Source organism: Saccostrea echinata, unplaced genomic scaffold, assembly GCF_033153115.1.
Source record: "Saccostrea echinata isolate AGI-Se365-2 ecotype Australia unplaced genomic scaffold, CSIRO_AGI_Sech_v1 ptg000056l, whole genome shotgun sequence".
Classification (NCBI taxonomy): domain Eukaryota; kingdom Metazoa; phylum Mollusca; class Bivalvia; order Ostreida; family Ostreidae; genus Saccostrea; species Saccostrea echinata.
Genome location: NW_026889805.1, coordinates 3,371,611 through 3,394,819, shown reverse-complemented (window position 1 = coordinate 3,394,819; position 23,209 = coordinate 3,371,611). Strand labels below are relative to the sequence as shown.

The window sequence follows — 23,209 nt, the reverse complement described above, 5'->3', positions numbered from 1 at the left end:
GACAACCAGAAAACATATAGATAAATCTTTATCTATCTCTCTTATCTTTTTTAACACTTACTGCCAGAAAAAGGAGACGTATTGACATGGGACAATATGATAGATAAATAAACAATTAGCATTAACTGTACTCCTCCATCATCAAAAGAAAATCCTAATTAATAAATCAGAACACTGGGTTATTTTCAAAACTGTATGAATCCCCACTCAGTAATTAACAAATTCTGTTAATTTTTCGCCCCATTTTAAGATGAGACAGAAGGACAGTGTAGGTCTTAATTAAGCAGAATTGATTGGACACGATGAGAGTGTAGCGAGGGGAGATGAAGACAGATCTCGGCTCCCTGGGAGGATTATGGACGGGGACTTGTGATGCTTGTTTGTAAATTATAATGCAGTCTTTGACTTAGTTCAGCTAAAACGAATTTTATTAGGTAAAATATTACTGGCTGTCACTTAAAAGATCTTTAATCATAAGAAAGTTTTCTTGTTTCTTCACCTGTCCTGACAGTATCTATAAACTAAACATTGCCAACTGTTAGTTCCGATCCCCCCCCCCCCCCCCAAGCGGATGTTTGGTCTACAAGAAAGTAAAATACTCTGATCATGCTGAATATAATAAATTAAAAATACTTTAAATAGATTATGCTTGCCACTGTCTGAGTCTTAAGGTTTCTTCACACTAACACAATCACTCTAACCACATACGTTATTTTGTCTAGATTAAAACAAAACCAAATAATTAGAAACTATCCCATTTATTGAAAAAACAACAATGAATTTCAGTAACAAAAACAATATCACTCGTGTGTGTAAAACAAGAAAATTGACTAATTTTGATATTCAAAAAATACATATGAAGTAATCTACAGGGGAAAGTTGCTGCTTCACATCCTTCATTCAGTTTTCCCTATCACTGTGTAAAAGATTCTGGTAAAATATATTTCGTAAAATGGACGGATGAGAAAATGAAAATAAGCACAAAAAGGACAAAACCAGGTGTATCACAGGTGTATGTAAATCACACAAAGTGTGCAGGTATTTAACACAGGTAATTAGCACTTCTAAACATCTCATTTTGAAAACCGAACATCTTTACATTCTCAGAGGGAAAAAAATCCTCTCAGTATCTACAACACTGCAGAAATTAAAAACATTTATACATGTTAAACCTGGGAAAATATGTTCTATCTAACTGAATAATGTAATACTGAGGTAGCTACATGTTGGAATAAAGAAAATTTAGAATAAGAAGTTGGGAATAAATTAATTAGAATTTAAAGAAAGATATAAATCAATTAAGTATTTATTAATTAACTTTCCGGACTTGTGTATGTCACGTAAAATCTTTTGAAAATTAAATGGCAGTTTTAAATACAAGGTTTAGTTGTCATATATTTGCACTGTTAATAAATTAGTTAGTGGTTAAATTGAAGAAAATAACTGTCTTATTGTCATAACATAATTTTTTCCCTAAAATTTATATGAATCAACAAAGTATGATTTTTATATTGTAAAATCTACAATTCCAAAATTAACCGATAACTGACCATTCCCAGGCATCCAGAAGGGTATAATTTTAGATTTTGGTGTTTATAACTTTGGAATCACAAAAAAGGTGGAGTTGAACATTCCTGTAGATTTCAGTAATACAAATGTAAATCTTGGTTGATAATTGAGTGCAAAAACTTCCACAATAAAATTACCTGTAGCACATCATCAAAATAACTATATGATCAATGTTTTTTGTAAATGTTGTTTAGAAAAATCATTTAAATAAGCATAACTTCATTTTAAGTCTCAGAGCTACTTATTATTATTATTTTGTGTGTGTGTCAAATGAAATAAGCAAGTTAAATAATTATTATTGATTGTCACCTACTTCTGTGGGGAGATGAATCAAAAAATGTTGAACTCAATCAATATATTTTTCAATCAGTGCAATGTACACAAATTTACTACAGATTCTGTAATATTTATTTAACTATTACTGCCTAACACCAGAACTCAAATAAGTTATACATTAAACTTGTAATGAATGTCTGTATAAAACATGCCTGTTTGTATATCAAAGTTTTTCTACGGATATTTTGACAGTTGTAACCATTTAAGGTGAGAACCCGGTAAGTTGTTAGAACTTGTGTTCGATCCTTTTGTATAATATTTATATAATAAAATAAGTTCACATCATGCAAATTACAAAATCCTGTATATACATGTAAATATGACATTTTATCACACTTCTTTAGAAATGATAATAAATTTAACAGAATTAGCTGAACACAAAGTCTCCAATTCTTTATATATAGATAAAGCCTCACCTCAATTATTGAAATGAAATCTTAAATTACGGCACTGATAAATTCATGGTTGGAAGACACATTAATTTACAGAATAAAATTACGTCAACAAAGAGTACAAAGAAAGACTAAATGTATCAGTGGTAAATTGAAAAAAGTTAAATCAGTTAAATTCTTCATCAACAAGACCTACAAATCACTACTTCAGTTATTGCACTTCTATTTTTATAATCCTTCATAGTCATATGTAAAAGAGATTGTACATATATATTGTAAAGTAAGAAATATACAACCATCCCTATATTTTAACCCCCCTGACAGTTTGAACAGGGACAGTTTGAACAGGGAACTTCAAGACCAGGAAAAATAATATTACATCAGTTTAAAAGAAGCAGAAATGACTTAAGGTAAGGGCAAATTATATATTTGTAAAGTATATGGAACAGTTTTGGAAAAAATAATATTGGACAATTTTCCAATAAAACTCTAACCCTAACCCTGATGGGGAAAAAATATTAATAATAATAATAATAATTCAGGATCATACAAGACTATATAGTGTAAGGAAAATCACTACTATTTCTAAAATGATATATAAAAACCAAAAATATTTACTGACTGCAACTTATCTAAACTTTGTATAAAATTTGATACATGTATCAAAAAAAAAGGCAAGCAACAGACAAAGAGGTTGATGTTACATAAAGTGTGAGAAAAAAATAATATCAATGTGCAGATAATGTCGAAATACCTCCCTCTTATAAATGCTGCTAAAACAACAGCTGAATCTTCCAATACTTCACCAAAAATATGAAGCTTAAAGAAAAAAAAATCCTCTTTTCTCTTCATTCCTATTAATGTCTTTAATCATTACTTGCAGTGCAAGAAATGAAGTTCTGGTGCACCTTAGCTCGTAAAATGGTGGGATTTATGAAGCAAATTTAACATGAGTAGGTTTATGGTATATTCCTGTCCCCTTCGTACTTGACCCCTTGACCCCTGTTCCATGAACTGAGGAACCTTTAAGCCCTCCTCCGTACTTGGAATTTTTGGCACCAAACTGAGAACCAGACACTCCAAAGTAAGCCCCTGTAGTGGTGCCTTGTTTGGACCTAGAAAAGAAAAAGGCACAAACTTGGGAATGCTTTCAGAATCATTTTATACTGTATAAATAAAAATCAAAATTGCATACGATTTGATCAGCTGGCCTGTTCACATTTACAAAAGAGTGATACTTTATGATTGAATCATTCCAAAACACATCCATTTAAAAATAAATCTTACTGATAAGGTGTCATCTTTAATTAATCAACAAATTTCATAGATTTCATGATCACCAATTACTAAGAAATTTTACTGAAAAACAGGAATTTGCTTATACAAGTTCATTTTTGTGTTGGCTGCAGAGCAGAGTGACACTTAGGGATCACTTTACCATGCATCTGTCTGTCCGTCCATCCGTCTGTCAAACCTAATATTTTGAAAACTGTAAGAGGTATGGATTTAATATTTTGCACGTATATAGCTTGGCTCTATAGCTTTTGTAAAATACTATGGTTACCCACGTCATGATCTTTGAATTTGACCTTTTACCTACTTTTCAAAATAATTCATGGAGCTGATTTTTTACATTTAAGAGGTAAGTCTGTGCTATTTAGCATCTGCACTGTCATAAAAAAAAATTCCAGCATGACAGTCCACTTGACCTTGACCTTTGACCTCATTTTCAAAAATACTTCAAATAGTTAATTTAAAAGTTGTCTTTTGAATTTTGAGTTTCGGTAACTAGCATACCAGTATGTATCACATGATTATGAGCTCATGACACTGTACTTTGAAACTATATAATATACAAACTGAAATTTAAATACTATGAAAATACACTGGGAAAGATATACCAAAATAGACTGCACTTCAAATAACATTGTAGATTGACAATTGCAGTAAAGACAGTCCGAAATCTCTCTCTAGTCAAAAATCTAGGGGATTGTTGGTTAATAATTATTTCTAAAAAATTTCAATTTCATTATTCATTTTAGTTTTGAGTAAGGTTGGGGAATCATATACCGAAGTATTTTATTTAACTGTCACATTTTATACAATAATTACCATTCTATTGAAGTATTTCTATATGTGGATACATGTACTAGTAGCAAATAAATAGCTGACCACTCTTAGATTTATTTACATGTTTAATGATGCTATAAAGCAGGCAACACATGTGTTCCTTGGAACACTCTAGTTATAAATCATCAATTCCATGAGTTTTAAAGGCTTGTGATAACCATGTAGTTGGATGTTCTTTTACAAGTCAAACTTAAGTGTGCCTTTACTAGTAGGGAAATTCTTCTAGAGAGTTCAAGAAGTCTGAGGTTCAAATCAGTAAAGAACTATGCATATTCTCTCAATTCCTGACATGTTACACACACATATTTGAAAAATTTGCTATTAAAGTATACTTAAATGCAAACTTGTAAAATGGAATTTTATTCCTTTATACTGTATTTCTATGTAAAACTTTAATCCTCCATTGTGGCCCCACCCTACCACTGGGGGTAAAGATTTGAACAAACTTGTGATGAAGGTTTAAAATATGTTTCAACTTTTTTGGCCCAGTAGAATTTTTTTGAAAATGCCATCAAATTGTCAATAATTCTTATTTATCTCCCCTAGAAAGAGGGTGTTGCCTTTCATTTGAACAACTTGAATCCCCTTCACCTAAACAAGCTTTGTGGCAAGGCCCACTGGTTCTTGAGAAGAAGTTGAAAATGTGGAAAGTTTACAGATGGACAGATGGACATTTGACAAAATGTCATCAGAAAAGGTCAATTGAGTTTTCCCCTCAGGTGAGCGAAAAATGGTATTCATTCTCAGCAGCAGTTAAGGATTCCTCTCCAAAAATAAAGTGTGAGTATCAATGGTATATAATTTCTCCATTCACCAAAATTTGTCAAAAAATCTGTTCTGGCTTGTGTATATTTTTTAAATGAAAAGAAATAATCAAGAGCACAGGGGACTCCGAATCACCTTACATCGATAAAGGTCACTATTTAGCACACAGTTGTGATGAAGACTTGTATGTCATATATTTAGGCATCTATCAGAAAGGTGGCATTGGAATAGTTTTAGAAATTACTGTTTTGAATATAGGCAGTTTACAATCGACAAATGAGAAAATTTCTTTAAAATTTTCTAGAATAATTATTCAAAAGACTGAAATGGGGAAGTTTACATTTATGTTATCCACATGACCAGTAAGTCTGGTTCACATATATTTTACATGGCCTGACTATTTACCAGACTGGGTTCATCTGACATGCTTTAGTGTCAAATCCTGATCAATCTATGATAACTTTTCAAAATTAACTTGGATGTAAGCAGGGAAACAATGCCGTCATATGCAGTCCTTTACTGATTAAATTTGGTATAAAATTGAGAGCTGCACCTTTCCTTTACTTGGACGAATTTCCGAGGCATCTAGAATAATCTGTATTTGCTTAAAAAAAATGTTTTGTACATGTACAAAAATGTGGGTAAGATTTACTCACTCAGCATCTGATTTGAATCTGGGGGTATGATTTCTGGGGGTGTGGCTTGTAGACTTCGGGGTGTATGATGACCTTGGAGTGGCAGGATGCAGCCCAGTACTGGATGTTGGAAAATGTTTCTCTGAAAACAAATTAGAACAAAGCTTGGTTGTTGTTTACTGAAAAGTGGCTTAGCCACTGAAATACAATTATCTATGTATTCTTCAACAATTCAGTCCTTTTTCAAACTAGCAAAAGAAGCACTTGTCTGTTTGTGAATTTGGTTTGATTTTTACAAAAAATAACCAACATTTCTATCATTAACACTTCTATATCACCACATTATAATTTACTCTATATAGTTAACAGCCAACATGAAGAGAATTAGCAAAGCTATATCTTAATTGTTCAAATTTAACTAAGCAAGGCTCAGGGAGACAAAATTGATGAAGGGAAACAAAATCCCACAACGGCACCTAAACATTTTACTACAATTAACTAATGGCTTTTTGTCTTTTAAACAGAAATTGATGAAGCCTTATTAAAAAATATATCTTGAGAAGTGAATAAAAGGCTTATTTTGGAAAATTAAATCCTAACATTCTCAGACACTTGCAGATTTCAATGACTATTAAAAGTCATGGAGTCATTACTTTCTTCCTGTATGCAAAGTATAAAACATAAATAAGGCCTACACATGTTTCCACAGTCAAAGTAAGCTTTAGATGCCGACCTTTCTGTTTTGGTTGGGGGTCCTTTAGGTCAGGGTAGCTGGTGGGGCGGCTCCTACTCCTATTTGTTGTAGGGGGAGAATCCTTTTCCTCATGGGGAGTTCGATGTCTTTTGGGTTTGGGGACTTTCTTTGAGTACTGTAAAGAAATCAATTAAAATCATTTCATGCTCTCTGGATATACCAGTAATATTTTTTTCACTCTTTACAAAAAATCATAATGCAATTTCAATTTTAAACAATTTTGTCCTTAAAATACCCGATAAATTTATCTATCATGTCCCTTTCCATGCTTCATTGCCTCAAAATATCCAAAAGAATTAAGATAAATAAAATTTTATATTTATTTTTTGTAAGAAGATACAAAAACTGTGTTTTTTTTTTAAAATTTGGTTCACACTTTAATGATACTGTTAGGGATAAAACCACTCACAACAAGATTATGCCCAAAAGGGAAAAAACAAAACATGGTGATATAATAAGAAGGAAAATCAACAACTTTTTTATGCACAAATATACACAGATTTTGGCCAATTCTTGTTGAAACAATTTTAATGTTAACCTATACATACTTTTTGAATGTTTCTTACTTATGTAAGTTTCTATTTGATACCAAGTCACACACTGTGATAAACTCCATGAATGAGTATGTTTTTGCAAATATATTTCTGCAAAGTGGGAATGGGGGGGAAGGGGGGGGGGACAAAAAAGTAAGCATTTTATAACTTTTGTTATCAAAAGGAGAGGTGAAAATCACTAAATTCAGTCTAAAAATGCTTTGGGACGAAAAATGATGGTGGCATGGAGTTGCTGACTGGGAGTTGCTGAATTATAATGAAAAACTCTAGGGAAGAAATTATTTGGTCTCTTATTAAAGGAAGTCACTAATATATAAATACATGTGGTCGCTATGACAGGTTTGACTGTATATTACATTAAATACATAATATTATAAATTGATTTTAATTACTTGACAACTTGATCATCAAGTTAGTCACTTTATCATCATGTTTCGGGAAAGTATAGGACCATAATACTGTACATGTATAATCATATGCAGCAATTCGCCATAGGTTTTTACATGCATGTAAGAGAGTCAAAAGCTCGATATCATTAATTCTTCTCTAAAACAAAATTGTTCCCACCTCTTTGGCTCTGTCTGCCTTGCTCTTTGTATGGTACATAAATGTTGGACTCTGAGGCCGTCCATGGTCTTTTGTCCATTTCTCACAGAAAGGGATGTGACGCTCTGCAGCTTTCCTACTGAAAGATCTCCCACACCAGCTACATACCACAGTTTCTGAAATATAATCAACCAACAACTGCTTAGTTATATATAGTGAAGAAGCTCTGTTCTAATAAAAAAAAAACCCAAAATTTTAAGGATCACTAATTTTCTCTACTATTAAGAATTCATGTTTACAAAAAGCATTTTTTCTTCAATAATAGAATTATTTCAAGAATAAGGAGATTTGGCCCCTGGACTATAACACAGTCTTAGACTTCAGTATGAATTTCAGTCATTCAAAAAATGAATATTTATTATATACTGATTCTTGAAAATTAAAATAGCATTAATGGGAAACAATTTTTAACAACATTTCAAATTCTATGTGGTTTCTAAAATAGAAACACAAGACAATTTACAAATTTTGACTTAATATTTTAAGACTGATTCATGGTCCTGGGGCCTGGGCCCTCAGCAGAGAGATATAACTCCTAAACATACAGAACACTCTGCTTGCTTGGAAATACTTTTAACTTTAACACTAATTTGTTTCAAATCTTGACCGACATGGTATACTGTAATTTCATCATTTTTTACTGAAAAGCAATTTTCGTGGTTGAGCCAGACCACAAAAGATCAAAGAACTACAAATTTTACTGCTGACAGAATAGGAACAAAGGAGCTGTCCATGAGTTTACATACATGTATGAAAGAAATTATTATTATTTTTTTTTTTTTGCCAAAGCAATGAAATTTGACTCCAAAGAAAATTGATAAAACCACACTAGTAAACTTACTTGAATTTAATGTTTGTTTCTGATAGAAAATTGTCCTATTGAGACATCAGAGTGAGGAGTAAATTACCTAGATCACTCTTCAGTTCCTCCTCTCGTTTCTTGGCCTTGGCTGCCCTGCGTTGTCTTCTGATGTGTCTGAGGAGCTCCTCGTGGGTGCCCCGCCAGTCCCCAGGGATGTTAGAAGGCCCATACTTTGAGGAGTACCCATTATGGTCAAAATATTCATCATCACTGTCGATGTTTACTTCTTTCTTCTGGCGGCGACCACAGGCAGGTTCATGAGTTTTCTATAAAAAAAAAAAAAAAAGTGCTCAGGTTATCATAAAACCTCTAAGAATGTTAGGGTCAGTTGAAACAGTCACCACAATTACAGAAGATTTAAATCACATCCTTATTTCATGTGTAAACTTTAATATTACAAACACAAAGATATTTGTTCTCTGTATGGGTTTCATTAGATTTTGTGAACTGATATATATGCCTGTACACTAGTTACCTACTTTTAAAATTCTTCTCACTTATGATTACATAATTTATCAAATGTCACTTCTCTGTATTGGTACATTAAATATCTTATTAAGGAGGTTTAACTTACCAGAGCATCAAGTTTTAACATTTTCCCACAGAAAGAGCACTTAAATCTGGTTTCCTCATAGTCATCTGTACAAAAAAGTATCAACATTTCTGTCTTTACTGAAACTATCTTCACAGTCAGCTTTAAAAATATATCACTAACTCCAGTTGTTCCATCATGCATTATTAAATACCACACTGTAGGATGCTTACCACATAATATCTATTCATTACTAAGTGTTCTTAAATACATTTGTAGCTTTTTTTCTCAATATCTGCATGCATATATATTTAAATTAACAAAAAATATTATGATCATAAGCAATGTTGACTAATAATATAAAGAACTGAACCTGTTTAAATAAACAAGTTTAATTAGTATACCAGTGAACAATTTTTTTTGTTAGAAATGCAAAATTCAAACACATCAAACAAAGATCTCTAACTTTTGGTGAAACATTACCAGGTCGATCTAACTAAATTTTCTCACGGCAACATATTTTACATGCCAGGCAAATTCATTTCAGAAATTACTAATTCGTCTTTTTTTTTTTAAAACAAATATAATTAATTTTGTAAAACAGTTTCCTACAAGGAAATTTAAAAAAAAAAAAAAATCACAATTTTGTTTGTTTAATTTGAAAACAGAAATTTGATTGTGTCAAAATGAAAATTACAATGTCTCAAACTTTCCATGCTAAATATGTATGACCTTACCATAAAACTGATAAAAGCCAAACCCTGAATGAGAGACAATACACTTGTTACCAGTACATACCTCCTGTTGTTTTTCTCACAATTACATTATTTTTTGACTCAATTCAAAAATTCATGCTTAATATTTAAAAGACAGTTTTGAAATAAAATCCTTTTTATTACATCTACTCTACATTAAATTCACTATACCAAGGTACGTAACTCTTCTTGGCTGACTAAATTTTCATACTGAAAAATCACTTTAAATGATATGGATGTACATTGTATCCATATGTAAACAAGGCTTTTTATTTTTACCTGGATCAGACTCAGACTCGGACATGCTGAACCTGAATGCTGGTTCCTCATCAGAGTCTGAGAAATGGTTGTACATTCGAGACTTCCCTTGTCGTGGAGAAAACAGAAATTCTTCATTCAGATCCTCATTAAATCCATACTCATCTGCAACATCTCTCTTTCTATCCTTCTCTCTCTTCTTAGAAAATCCACCTGTTTCTCCTGAACCTGCAGAAAGAAGGAAGAATTATGTGAGCTAGCTGGGCCAGTTGAATTTTCACACATAAAACAAAATATTTTCAAACCATTTCTGGGAAATTCTCAAGCCTATACTATTGTCCTATTTTGGCTTTATATGCTGGAAGTTGATTATCAATCATTTTTCTCAATTAATAAAATCACAAAAAAGATAGGAAATGACTGTGTAAATCAGACTTTATATGTACACTTACTTGAGAAGAACTGAGCAAAGGGATCTTCCTTATTGCCATAGAATGCAGAAAACTCAAATGGAGCTGAGGCTTTGAAGAACATCGAGAAATGAGAATCTAGGTCATCTACAAATGTCTTAAAGGCAAACGAAAATGATCTGCTTTCATCACCAAATCCTAAAAACAGAACACAATATTTTCAAATACATGTGAATCTAAAGTAGGAAATGTATGTAATCTATGTGTCAATTAGGATAGGTTACCACATGTAATAAGCTGGAATAGAGCTTAATGCTGTCTATAACCTTACAACTAAAGAAAAAGAGATATGAAGATACCTGAATACCCTAGAGAAAATAAAATAAAACTTTTTACTTCAGAAGTACTTGAGATACTGTTTCACAAGAATGATAACAGAAATACAAATAATCTTGTTTTTGACCCCAAAACTAAAATATATATTCCTTATGCCCTCTTTTTCCACAGTGTAGGTGTTGATGTGGAGACCTGTAGCAAGTTGATGACATAAAAAGAGGAAGATGAACAAACACAGAATTGAATTTACCATGATTTAACCATAATTTCATGCACAATAATGAAAGTAGTATATATAGGTGTAACATGGTACATGCCATTGAACCAAAGATAATATAGAGGTAGTACAATATATTTCATAGATACAGAAACAAGTATTTCTAAGATTTTATATTGTTACTTAAACCAAGAATACGAGACAAACCTGGAACAAAATCTTCATCTGGATCATTCCAGTCCTGACTCCAGGGCTTCCGCCGACCTTTCTGGGTTGGCTTCTTCTTCTTCCCTTTGGTTTCTTTTGAGTCAGTATGAGACCTAAACCCAAATTATTCAAACAAAAAGTGTAAACAGAGAAAAAGGTACAAATAGGAGTTTAATCTTCTTTGTCTCATTTATTAAATATATGTAATAAAATCTGGGAGAGTATATCATATTGAGTGATTTTGCTGCACTTTTGTTTATTTTTTTTTAATTTTTGTTTTTTTGTTTTTTGCCTGAGGGTAAAAACATGGACAAAACGTTGAAGTGAAAATTATTTCCATAATGATTAAACACTAAAAAAAATTAGAAACTGTGATTTCATAGCAGACCTGATAATAGTCCTGCCAGCAAAATCAGACTGTATACAGTAAAGTTACCATTTACGGAATAATATAGAAAACATATATATATATATATACAAATTAGGGATGGCAACGAATATTCGAACATTCGAATATTCATTCGATCAGTTGATATTCGAATATGAATTTAAGATTCAAATATTCGGTGTTTTTCAGATTTCATAAAAAGAAGTACTGTGATTAATAAATTCTGATAGAACAGTGCTGGAATTATCCTTGTTTAATTTACTAGCGATCAATTTCAGTCGCCTGATTTCTTTCACTACTTTCTTATCTTATAGATTTACTAAATTACCGGTACATATATTTTGTTTTGAGTAAGGTGTTAAAGAATTGTATAATAATGCTTTATGTATAATATAAAACGTTTACTCATAGTTTTGTTAGTTAAATACGATCAGATCTAGAATCGAGGACAACAAAATGAAAACCTTCTTAGAATGTCTAAAAGATGTGAAGAGTATTCTTATCAAAACAAATTTAATTGATCTATCAAATGAATGTCCAATAGAATTTGACTGTCATTAATATTGTAAAGGGCTCATGCAATTTCAGAATAAATGATTATATCATAATTGGGTTGTATATAATCCTGAATTTTATATTCATTATCGGGAAATTAGTTAAATACCTAGAAAAATTGTCTTTGGAAATATTTGTTTACATTGTATCAAAGATTATAATCATATCTCTTATTAGACAAATAATTGTAATTTATTGCACGTATTGAAGTCTGAGCAGTATACCATTACGACTACCTTGCCTTTGGTAAGACGATTGGTTTCTCAGTTGGAGCTACTATATATACACATGTTTCATTTGTTAAAATTATTCTTTTCTACATTTAAATCAATTATATATTTCAAACATTGACAAATATCAAATGGAATTTCTCATTGTAAAACTACAAAAGTCTTCATACAATTTTACTTCCAGTATAGGAATGCCTACGCTAAACCTTTCATGAGTAGGATGATGAATATATAAAATAAAACAGATTTTATTTATTTTATTGAATATTCGAATATATTTGAATACTTTCATTGAATATTCGAATATGAATTATTGACAAAATTGACATCCCTAATACAAATAAATCATATTTACCAGGAAAAGTCATGTGGTTCTTTGAAGTCAAACCTGGTTTTGAAGCTTGTTCCCTTGTATTTACTGGAATATGCCGAGTCATCTTTATCTGATCTATTTTCCTTGGTGCTGTAGTGTGTGAAATTAGGAGGAACCTTTGTAGTTTTCTGTTCTTTTGGCCTGTTTAAATCTCTTTCCAAGATCTCTCGTCTGTAATTAAATAACCTCTGTATACCTAAACTCTATCAAATGAGTGATTTATAACTCAGACATGTGTCAGGAGCATATAACTCTTAGTTCAAAGGTCACGGAAAAAGTATTGTGATGTAATAATACTGTAATGGGATGCTTTTCAAAGATGCTCTCTGTAAAATCACAGTTCACTATCAATGAAAAAATCACAAAATCAAAATACTTGATATCGTAATTACTTAATTTAATGGAACTCCTTTGCATTGGAAGTATGAAATGTCTGTTAGCTGGGGACAATGTGCTGTTAAATCTCAAGATCTATCACCCTAGACTTTTTTAAGGACACACAAAAAAGAAGTGATAGTGAAATATGAAAAGTTCATCAATCGCTGAACCATGCTCACAAATCTTAAGAGGAGCTAGTCCTTTTTCTGTTACATTTTTATTAATGCTTTTGGCTGAGCCAATTCTTCTGACATGTCTAATATTTCAATTCTTCAACGATTTCTTTCCGATGATCATTACTTTTGAAAGTCAATAATATATTCTTAAAATTCCAAATTATACGACCTATTATCGTAAGTGCAAACCTTGGCAATACATTGTTCTTTCAGCATATTATTAATGGTTCGAAACATTTGATTGTCACTAGTGTACACAATTTTATGCCCAGGAAATTTCACAAGATTTAGAACTTCCTCGAGTTTCCCACAAAACATCGCCAGTAATGTAAATAACTGCAAGGTAAATGCAAACAAAATATTGTGTCAGCTGTCCATGCATCATTAACAGTGTCTGAATTTGCAATGTTCTATTTAGGAGATGATTCATCTAATATAGAATCCCACCTGTCTTGACTCTTCAGATACTCATAAGCTGCAGCGATCTCTTTGAATTTTTCCTCCGCTCCTGCATCCTTGTTTTTATCTGGATGGTACTTTATGGCCAGGGACTTGTAGGACTTTCTGATTTCCTCCTCGGTGGCTCCAGCCTTTAATCCCAGCACCGCAAAGTGATTCTTAGTCATCCTCTACACACTTTACAAGCGCTGTCTACAGAGAATTGTAAGAAATTTTTAAGCATTTTTAGTAAAGTTTCTATGCATTTTTTGGTTGTTGTAAAAATTACACAATGTATTTGTATCTCATGGAAAGCAATTTGTGTTGAAATTTGTTCTCTGGGTTTGACTTAAACCTAATCAAGATCTTTAATTTAAGCAAATGTCAAGTCCCTGGATCTCATTTTCTTCATCTTGACCCTAGCTAGATCCTACGAGGGCCTGAACTTCACTGTTGACCAAGGATTATTAATTTAAAATTATGAATTTATGACTGTAGCAGGTTTAGTGTTAATATAAATGTATTGTGACTTCACTAATTTCATGGGGGTTTAATTTTTGTTGTTTTTGAGGTTTGAAGAGACCCACAAATTCATGTCCACCATATAATGTAAAATATCATATCCATAACTACTTAACACTTCCCAAACCATGAAATTAAATCCTCCCAAAACAAAATTTTTTTCTTCAAGCCTCTAAAATTTGACCCCATGAAAATATGTGATTTCACAGAAGTCTAAATTTTGCTTTGTTTTTGTTTGTGGATGACTTTCTGAATTTGACCTCTACAGTAAATTATATACACAGGTAAATTATGTCTTGAAAATATCTAGAATTCGAAATGAAGTAGAAATGAAAATAAGATTAACAACACTTTTCAAATCTATTACCACTATATTAAAATATATAATACACACTAAGCCTATAAATCCTCTATGAATTCCCTCAACCCAAATTATTTAAGTAATAAATAAAGGAATCAAATACAGATGGACAAAAGGGAAATTCCATAATGGAGGAGAATGTAGCTCTATAAACTAATATAAACTCATTATGCCATCCAACAACAAATTCACAACAAGCGAGTTTATTGGTCTGTAGAGATGACTACAGTCAAACCTGTATTAAGCAGTCACCTACGGGATCCATTAAAAGTGACCTTTATACAGAGGTGACCTCTGGATAGAGGTTCATCTTTTTTTCAAAGAATTTCTATACAAATATCTCGGTTCTGTGTTTATATTATTACACTATAGAATATAAAAGAAAGATAGGTAGGACATCAGTGGTCTCACTTATTTTTTATAAACTTTATTCCGTAGATGCATGACTTGAAGATGAGTTCAAACTAAATTTAATGAATCCAAGAAAATAAAATACCAGTATATTCTTACAGGGTGTTGCATTATCCTCCATCATAATAACTTAAATTTTTCTATAATATGAATCAATAAAATTTATCAAGTATTATTTTATCTAAACTGGATTCATAAAATTAACATCTAAACATGTATTTTCTTTCATAAATTCAAATTGTTGTATAATACACAAATAAGGCACTGTCACTTTGACTTTCGGTTGATCAAACAGGTGCACAGGTGTCCTGAGCAACGAAGCGTTACTAATCCCTAACGGTCGTTTTCCTTTCTGAAATTCATGACATACTCAAGCCACATTGTGTATATAAACAGTAATTATGGTTTCTACAAATCATACAAGTTTCCTAGGTGTGAAAAAAATCCTATCATGCGTAAAAACATTTTACAGCTCTCGGAGTTGGGCATGCGATATCGTAATTAGCTTACACAATGTAAATGGGAAACAAAATAATTTTACATGTATCAATAGATAAATACGGTTACGTTGTTCTTTTTTTAAAGTTGATTCCAAATCCATAATGTCAGGTCCTCATTATTATGATCGATAACGTTTTTTTTTTCCTGCTATTAAATAAAGTCTATTAATTTTTTGTTCATGATCCCGCAACACTTGACCAATTATTTACGTTACAAAAATTAGGAATCAGCTGATGCCAGATCAGGTCACGTGATTGGACAAAATGGCTGCTAAAGACAGGGAAAAATGGCGATTTCGTTTGAAATTTGATGACCGCGTTACACAGGTGACCGCTCAATAGAGTTCCTTTATTTAGGAAATATCATTGGGAGGAAATAAAATGACCGCATAGGACAGGTGACTGCTGGATAGAGGTGACCGCTATGAAAAGTTTGACTGTATAAAGGGTTAGGAGGTAGATAAAATATATAGGTTGGTTATAGAATATGTCTAGAATTATGGGATGAAAAGTTGTTAATTGACCAATGCTGGAAAGTGGCAAAATACATCCCCAGAAAATCTTGCGACATAAATTGCACTTTATTTACATTATGGGATCTGTAGCGTTATGGTCAACGACTAAAATATAAAACCATAATGCTACAGTTCTGCAGCTAGCCTCCTACCATTTTCTTCTACAAATGGTTTATCTACAAAACCATATTTGGCATGCTTGTCTTTATTATCTTTTTTTTGGATTTACTGCATCCGACAGCAAGTTTTCAGATATAGACATGGGTAAACTATACCTCCTGAACCCTTTGTGGGCGGATAATGAAATGATTTAGAATCCCATTGGAAATAAGCTCTTGAGCTTTAATGGATATCACCTAGTTACAGTAATTTTAGTATCTCCAACACTGATATCTTGAATATGTTGAATGAATATGTCGAAGTGATTTCAAAGTCCCAACCACTTATTCTTTAATTATCTTAGAGTCTATGCGAAAGTCTAAAATTTTTACAGGACATAAGGTCTGGTAAAAATATATATTTTACCAGACCAAGCATTTACTTACCAGACTGACTTTTTTCTTTAAATTCATACATCATTATGACACAGAGATTGAAAAGAGGGGGGTGTATTCTCACTGTAAAATTGAACCTTAAATAGATCCTGAGTTGAGATTATTAAAAAAATGTTTTTATTGAAATGAACAAACTTATTATTGTTTCCTTTTTAAAAGGTAGTACATATGACAAATGCATACAATTTTCTCTTTTTTCTGGTTATTTGACACATACAAACGAAAAATACAGTGTCAAAGATTTTTTTTCTTAAACTTAAAATGCACTTTAAAATATATTTATTTATTTCCTTAAGTAACTCATAATAGTTACTCTTGTTTAATAATGAAAATAATCTACCCAACCGAATCTACGTATGAGCTATCTATAGATTTATATTCCATGGCAGAGGAAATTCGAATTAGAAATAACCGATCATGACAGGGTTGATATAGATTAAAATTAATCATGCATTACTGCTAAATGGATCGAATGAAGGATATGTGTGGAAAATAAGACCATTCGAACATGTAAATTCAGATTTTTAGGCCTAATTTTTTCATCGGACATTTGGTCCTGTATCCTGAATTTTTTTACCGACCCGAACCAAATTTTACCGGTAAAAACCAATGGTCCGGTGACTTTCGCATAGATTGATCTTACCCATGATATTTCAAATACTCTGTTATCTCCAAGTTTTTTTTATCAATCCCATCGAGTTCGAGATAACGAGGTTTGTATTTCTAAAAATGTGGTTACTCGAATATTCAATTTATTTATAATTATATGAAACATTATGTTTCACAAATATGTCTTTCAAATGACTATGAGTAATTGTTTATGTATGATGACTTGATATCAAATAAATGATAACAATAAATTTACTTTATTCACGAAACTGTGCCCTTTGTAAATTTTCCCCACAATTTTTTTAACCCGTTTGTCAACCACACAAAGTACCTTAGCATGGGGATACACTTGCTTTATCACGACTTAAAACATATTCTTAAGACTCCATCTTGTTCAAATTGATGTCTTTTATCACATCTTCTTTTTTGGTCTTGTTTCTTGACGACAAAAGGTGAAGGCCAAATATTTTTCTGAATCACGACCCCGATGTTGTTTGTTGGATCGTTTTAGTTTTTTTTCTTCTTCTTTTTGTGTGTGTGTGTGTGTGTTGTTTTTTTTTGCGATTTCATGTACATTGTATAATTTATTGTATTGATAACGAAGGTGTGCAATTAATTTAATTTTTTTTATTCTTAATTTTTATTATAAATAATTGTTAGAGAACCGGAAATTAATTGTCCACGCTCTATTTTGATATACCTTTCGGCTTTCCATATCCTGTGTTGATTTTAACAGTCAAGGTAGCATGACTGATGATGACAGTTTCATATTTTCATCCTATAGCCATTTTAGACAGCCGTTATACAAAGGATGTAGAATTAACTGATATTTACGCATCTGTGATTCAAAACAAAAGAGAAACAGTATCAGTTGTTAAGGCCTTATGTGAAGATTTTCCACTGGAGAACCTGCAACATCTGAAAAGAGTTAGGTCTTGTAATGGCAAAGATGGTCCTCTACAGGTGATTGTTTGCCATGACAGAGCAAACTCGAATGTAGAAAAAGTTTTATCAGAAGGAAAATACAGCTGCTTAGGAAAACCATTTCTGATCAAAGTTCCTAGACTGAAACCACTGACAAGAAAGCAATACGAAGAGTCAAAACTCTACTGGCCAGTATCATTTCATGAGGATAAAAAAGTGACAAAACTTTTAAACTTGTCCTATTTTACATCAGATGAACTAAATAAAATGGGAAAACACATACAGGAGGTGATTCAACACAAGGAAAATGGGAGGTCACTGAGTGCTTCACTGATAGTTAATCCCACAGATGACAGAGTTCTTGCAAAGACTTGTGATAGAAGACATATAGGTCACCCTTTGCATCATGATGTTATGTTGTGTATTGACAAAATTGCTCACAACCAAGGTGGAGGAATGTGGAATATTGAAAAAGATATTGACACAGAAAGCAGTTCAGATGACCAGTTCTCTACAACAAAACAGCAGGATGATAGCAGAGAAATGTCAGAAAATTCATTAGGAAAAATCAGTGAGGTGCATAATGTGCAGGCCAAGAGTGACATGCAGTATTTGTGTACTGGCTTTGACCTTTACACAACCACTGAACCATGTGTTATGTGTGCAATGGCATTAGTGCATTCTAGAATTGGAAGGGTGTTTTATATTCACTCTCATGAGGATGGAGGACTTGGTTCAAGATTTCAGATTCACACTGAAAAAGATTTAAACCATAACTTTGAAGTTTATAAATGTCATTTACCTTTAAAATAGATAGCCATTTGAATCAATTTGTGGGTTTTTTTAATCTTAGATCTATGAAATCATATCATATTTATATTAAAGAAAAGACTTTGCAAGTTGTTAATGGCAATTTTTTTGAAACCAAATTTTTTATCGCGTTGGTAACTTTATTTTTCAGTCAGATTAATACTGTTGTATGCACATATAAGAGTTCCTACATAAAAGATTCAAGGCATGGTTCATATCTGTCCTTCAGAGCCATGGTTCAGCCATAATAGGGATTGAAAGTTCTGTATGGGAATGCAGGGTTGTCCCTAAGACACGGAGGCCAGGGAGTTTCCCTGCCTATAGTGATGTAATCCCCCATTTATTCTGGGATTCCCCCTCAACCCCCTGTAAGGGAATGATACCCTTCTACTTTTTTAATGTCCCTTACTATTTCAATTCTTAGGGACAACCCTAGTCAGAATGTACCATTTTTTTCTTAAAAGAATACTCCTTTGAATGCCAGTAACAGTGCAGTAATTTTTGTTGTTAAATACTTAATAATATGCAAGCAACTTTATTTAGTATGAATTCAAGACTTGTTTGCCAGTGCCAAGATAGAATCATTTTAGGGAATCAATGTTTGATGATTACATGAGAGTATTTTTTAGATTATTCTGTAATTGAAATATTTTCCAGAATGAGAAAGCTAAAAGATGTCTATCTAATGACCATAAAATGTTTATTTTAGTTTAGTCTAATCCATTTTCCATACTGATGCAAGCTACAAGTTTTGTATCCACCACTGCCCATTTTGAGAATGGCTTGTGTAAAACCCATGGAATCTGATGATCTTCAGGATAACAATAAGGGGCAGACAACTCTTTTCAGAGAGAGAGAAATAAAGACAGATTTACATGTTTAGGCAATGTAATGGAGTGCAAATCCAGTATTTTCATTTCTCAGGAGTACATATGGTGGCATATTTTTGCCACCACTTGTCAGATGTTTATATCAACTAGTCAGATGATTATGTTGACTTGCCAGATATTTATGTCAACTTGTCAGATAATTATGTCGAGTTGTCAGATAAAAAATCATCACGACCAGGAACTCGGTATTTTGTATGGTGGCATATTTCTGCCACCACTTATCAGATGTTTCTGTCGATTGTCAATGTTTATGTTGACTTGTCAGATATTATATCAACTTGTCAGATAATTATGTCAACTTGTCAGATAAAAATCAACACGACCAGAAACTCGGTATCTTGTTATTACAGCATGTTAAAGCCACTAACTGACATCTACTTGTCATCATAATATCACACAAGTCAGCATAATTTTCTGACAAGTCTGCTTTTCAGATGTTATGTTGACTTGTCAGATAATGATGTTGATTTGTAGAAAATTATGTCAACTTGTCAGAAAATTTTGTTGACTTGTCAGATCATCCTCACAGATAACATTTCAACTTTTCAGATCTTTATGTTGACTTGTCAGATTTCAGATCTTTATGTTGACTTGTCAGATCTTTATTTTGACTTGTCAGATACTTATGTTGACTTGTCAGAAAAGTATTCGTCAACTGGTGGCCTTAAATGGACAAAGACACATTTTCATGTTGAATTTTTAAACACATGAATAAAGAGACAAGTTAACAAAAAGATCTGACAAGTCGACATAATTATCTGACAAGGCAACAAAAAGAACTGACAAGTCAACATAATCACCTGACAAGTAGAGGGCAGAAATATGCCACCATAATTTTGTTATTACAGTGTGTTAAAGCCACTGACTGACATCTACTTGTCATCATAATATCACACAAGTCCACATAATTTTCTGACAAGTTAATATATTTTTCTGACAAGTCGACATCATTATCTGACAAGTCGACATAATTTTCTGACATGTTGGCTTGTCAGATGTTATGTCGACTTGTCAGATAATGATGATGACTTGTAGAATATTATGTCAACTTGTCAGAAAATTGTTGACTTGTCAGATAATATATCAACTTTTCAGATCTTTATGTTGACTTGTCAGATACTTATGTCAACTTGTCAGAAAAATATGTTGTCAACTGATGGCCTAAACTGGGCATTGACACATTTTGATGTTGAATTTTTAAACACGTGAATAAGTGACAAGTTAACAAAAAGATCTGACAAGTCGACGTAAGTATCTGACAAGTAGGGGACAGATATATGCCACCATGAGTACAAGATGAATTAGGTTAACATTTTGACCTATGGACCTCTACTGCACAAGAATAGGCTTATCAATTCAGATAATGAGAATAGTTGACAAGAAAGAGTGCATTATTTCAGAAACTACAAATTGGTTTTTAAATTATATGCTTTCCGTAGGAAAACTTTCCTCACAAAAACCTTCTGGGGCTATTGTCTGAAAAAGCTCATCTTTGAACTTGATTTTTGATGAAAGATGTAATAAGACGTCATCAAGATTATTTTACAAAATTTGCGATCCAAGTCTCAAATAAATAAATAAATAAATAAGAACAACAAAAGAACCAAACAATTCAAGAGACTAGACAAGAAATATCTCATAGTTGAACGAGAATATCATAATCCCCCTTTATCCATCCATTTTAACCAAAAATAGCTCACCACAAATTATTACTTCCTTAAAACTTTTTTTTTTATTTTCAAAAAGAGGGGTGTTAGAATTCTCTAGTTTCTAAACATGACTTTACACGACTTTTATTTTCATGGAATAAAGTTTCCCTTTATATTTTTTAAATCCCACAAAAATGTTGTACGATACTTGGTCTGTTTATTACAGTAGTGAAGGATGCCTCAGAATACATTAAACAGTAAAAATCCTCTCACAACCTTTTATGTACAGAAGCGGAAAAACAAGACACAGTTCAACTCATTTTCTGCTAGATGATACACAGAAATATTTTATTTTTGAAATGAAAATTAATGTACTTTAATCTGAGGGAGGATTTATTGATAATTTTTCGATTGAAGTTATTTTTACCCGTTCCGAGCCTAGGCCTGCCATTTCCGTAGTCCACGTTTGACAAATAATCATTTTTATTTTTAAAAATGTTGAATGTGCCCGTTAACTTAATTTAAAATGTCATGTAAAAGTACTTAATGAAGCGTATGAAAGGAACCCGTTATGATGGAGTCAACAACTGTTTTCAAGATTTTAGCCGCTACGTAGCCTATACGTAAAGCTACGATCTTGAACGATATGTTAGCCTAGCCGCTACGTAGGGAAAGCTAGCATAAAGTTTATGCTAGGTACCAAATCCAAGATGGCCTCCCGAGTTACCCTCGGATCTCATAAGTTACCAATTAACGGAAATTGGGGTTGTTTTCTCCAGTACTAGTTTAGTTAATTAAACGGTTATTTAGTAATATTTACAGTATACATTTTAGCTTAAATTCAGCTCACATTGTTATAATTATAACTTTGATACTTGAATCCAAAATCTAGCACCTAGCGACTAGGGGAGCAGCTCGTTCTGGAGAGCTGAATATCTACCACCTAGCTGCTAGGTTAGCTGCTACGACCTTAAACGAAGCCAAGTACTAGCTAATATTTCTTATGTTTTGTGATAACGAGAGAAAAAAAAGGGATGGTTACTGTTGGCAATGGCCGCATCGAGATAAATTTACAGGTTGCCTGATTTTCTTTACTTCTAATGAGAATTAGGCAACTGTTGAAAACTGCTGCAGTACACTGTATATATCAAAGAACAATAAATGGTCATTTAAAAAGTATTTTCAGTTGCTCTTAATATTAGGTGGGTTTAGAAAACATATTCTGCTTTGCGAACTTTGAAGAATTGAAGTTATGCTCATAACACACACATCTTACGATAAAATTAATAACATACGTTAAAAGTTTTAATTTGTAAGATAAATCATTAAGTTCATTTATTACACTCACATTAACAATCAGTTGTACAGGAAGTACAATATATATAACAAATCGTCATTGAGCTCAATAGTGAAAAGAAAAATACACGTATATATGATACACACAAAAGAGAGAGGTATACATATGTACATAATATAATAGCAATGAAAAGAGGTGAAGATCACAAACGGTGATCGCTCCCAAAATAATCTACAAGAAATACAAATCTGTGAAAATGGCATAAAAACACGGACACCCAGAAACTCCAGAGGTAGGATCAGGTGCCTAGG

At 32.3% G+C, this 23,209-nt stretch overlaps 2 protein-coding genes across 4 annotated transcripts; one reads left to right on the top strand and one right to left on the bottom strand.

Moving 5' to 3' along the window:
* Positions 1-742: 742 nt before the first annotated feature.
* On the bottom strand, positions 743-17,778 carry LOC133172923 (uncharacterized). Of its 3 annotated transcripts, none has more exons than XM_061307771.1 (13): positions 17,660-17,777; positions 13,866-14,069; positions 12,847-13,035; positions 11,319-11,431; positions 10,601-10,756; positions 10,170-10,376; positions 9,873-9,896; positions 9,178-9,242; positions 8,650-8,869; positions 7,703-7,857; positions 6,561-6,696; positions 5,849-5,969; positions 743-3,412 (listed from the first exon to the last, which is right to left on the bottom strand). In XM_061307771.1, the coding sequence occupies exons 2-13, from the start codon at positions 14,042-14,044 to the stop codon at positions 3,229-3,231; spliced, it is 1,749 nt and encodes a 582-aa protein (XP_061163755.1). In that variant the 5' UTR covers positions 14,045-14,069; positions 17,660-17,777; the 3' UTR covers positions 743-3,228. The 3 variants fall into 3 exon arrangements, with proteins under 3 accessions (XP_061163755.1, XP_061163756.1, XP_061163757.1); XM_061307772.1 differs by having other exon boundaries at positions 13,866-14,065; XM_061307773.1 differs by lacking the exon at positions 9,873-9,896 and having other exon boundaries at positions 17,660-17,778.
* Positions 17,779-18,081: 303 nt separating this feature from the next.
* LOC133173205 (probable inactive tRNA-specific adenosine deaminase-like protein 3) lies at positions 18,082-19,066 on the top strand. Its single transcript, XM_061308160.1, has one exon. The coding sequence runs from the start codon at positions 18,082-18,084 to the stop codon at positions 19,063-19,065; it is 984 nt and encodes a 327-aa protein (XP_061164144.1). The 3' UTR covers position 19,066.
* The last annotated feature ends 4,143 nt before the right edge of the window (positions 19,067-23,209 follow it).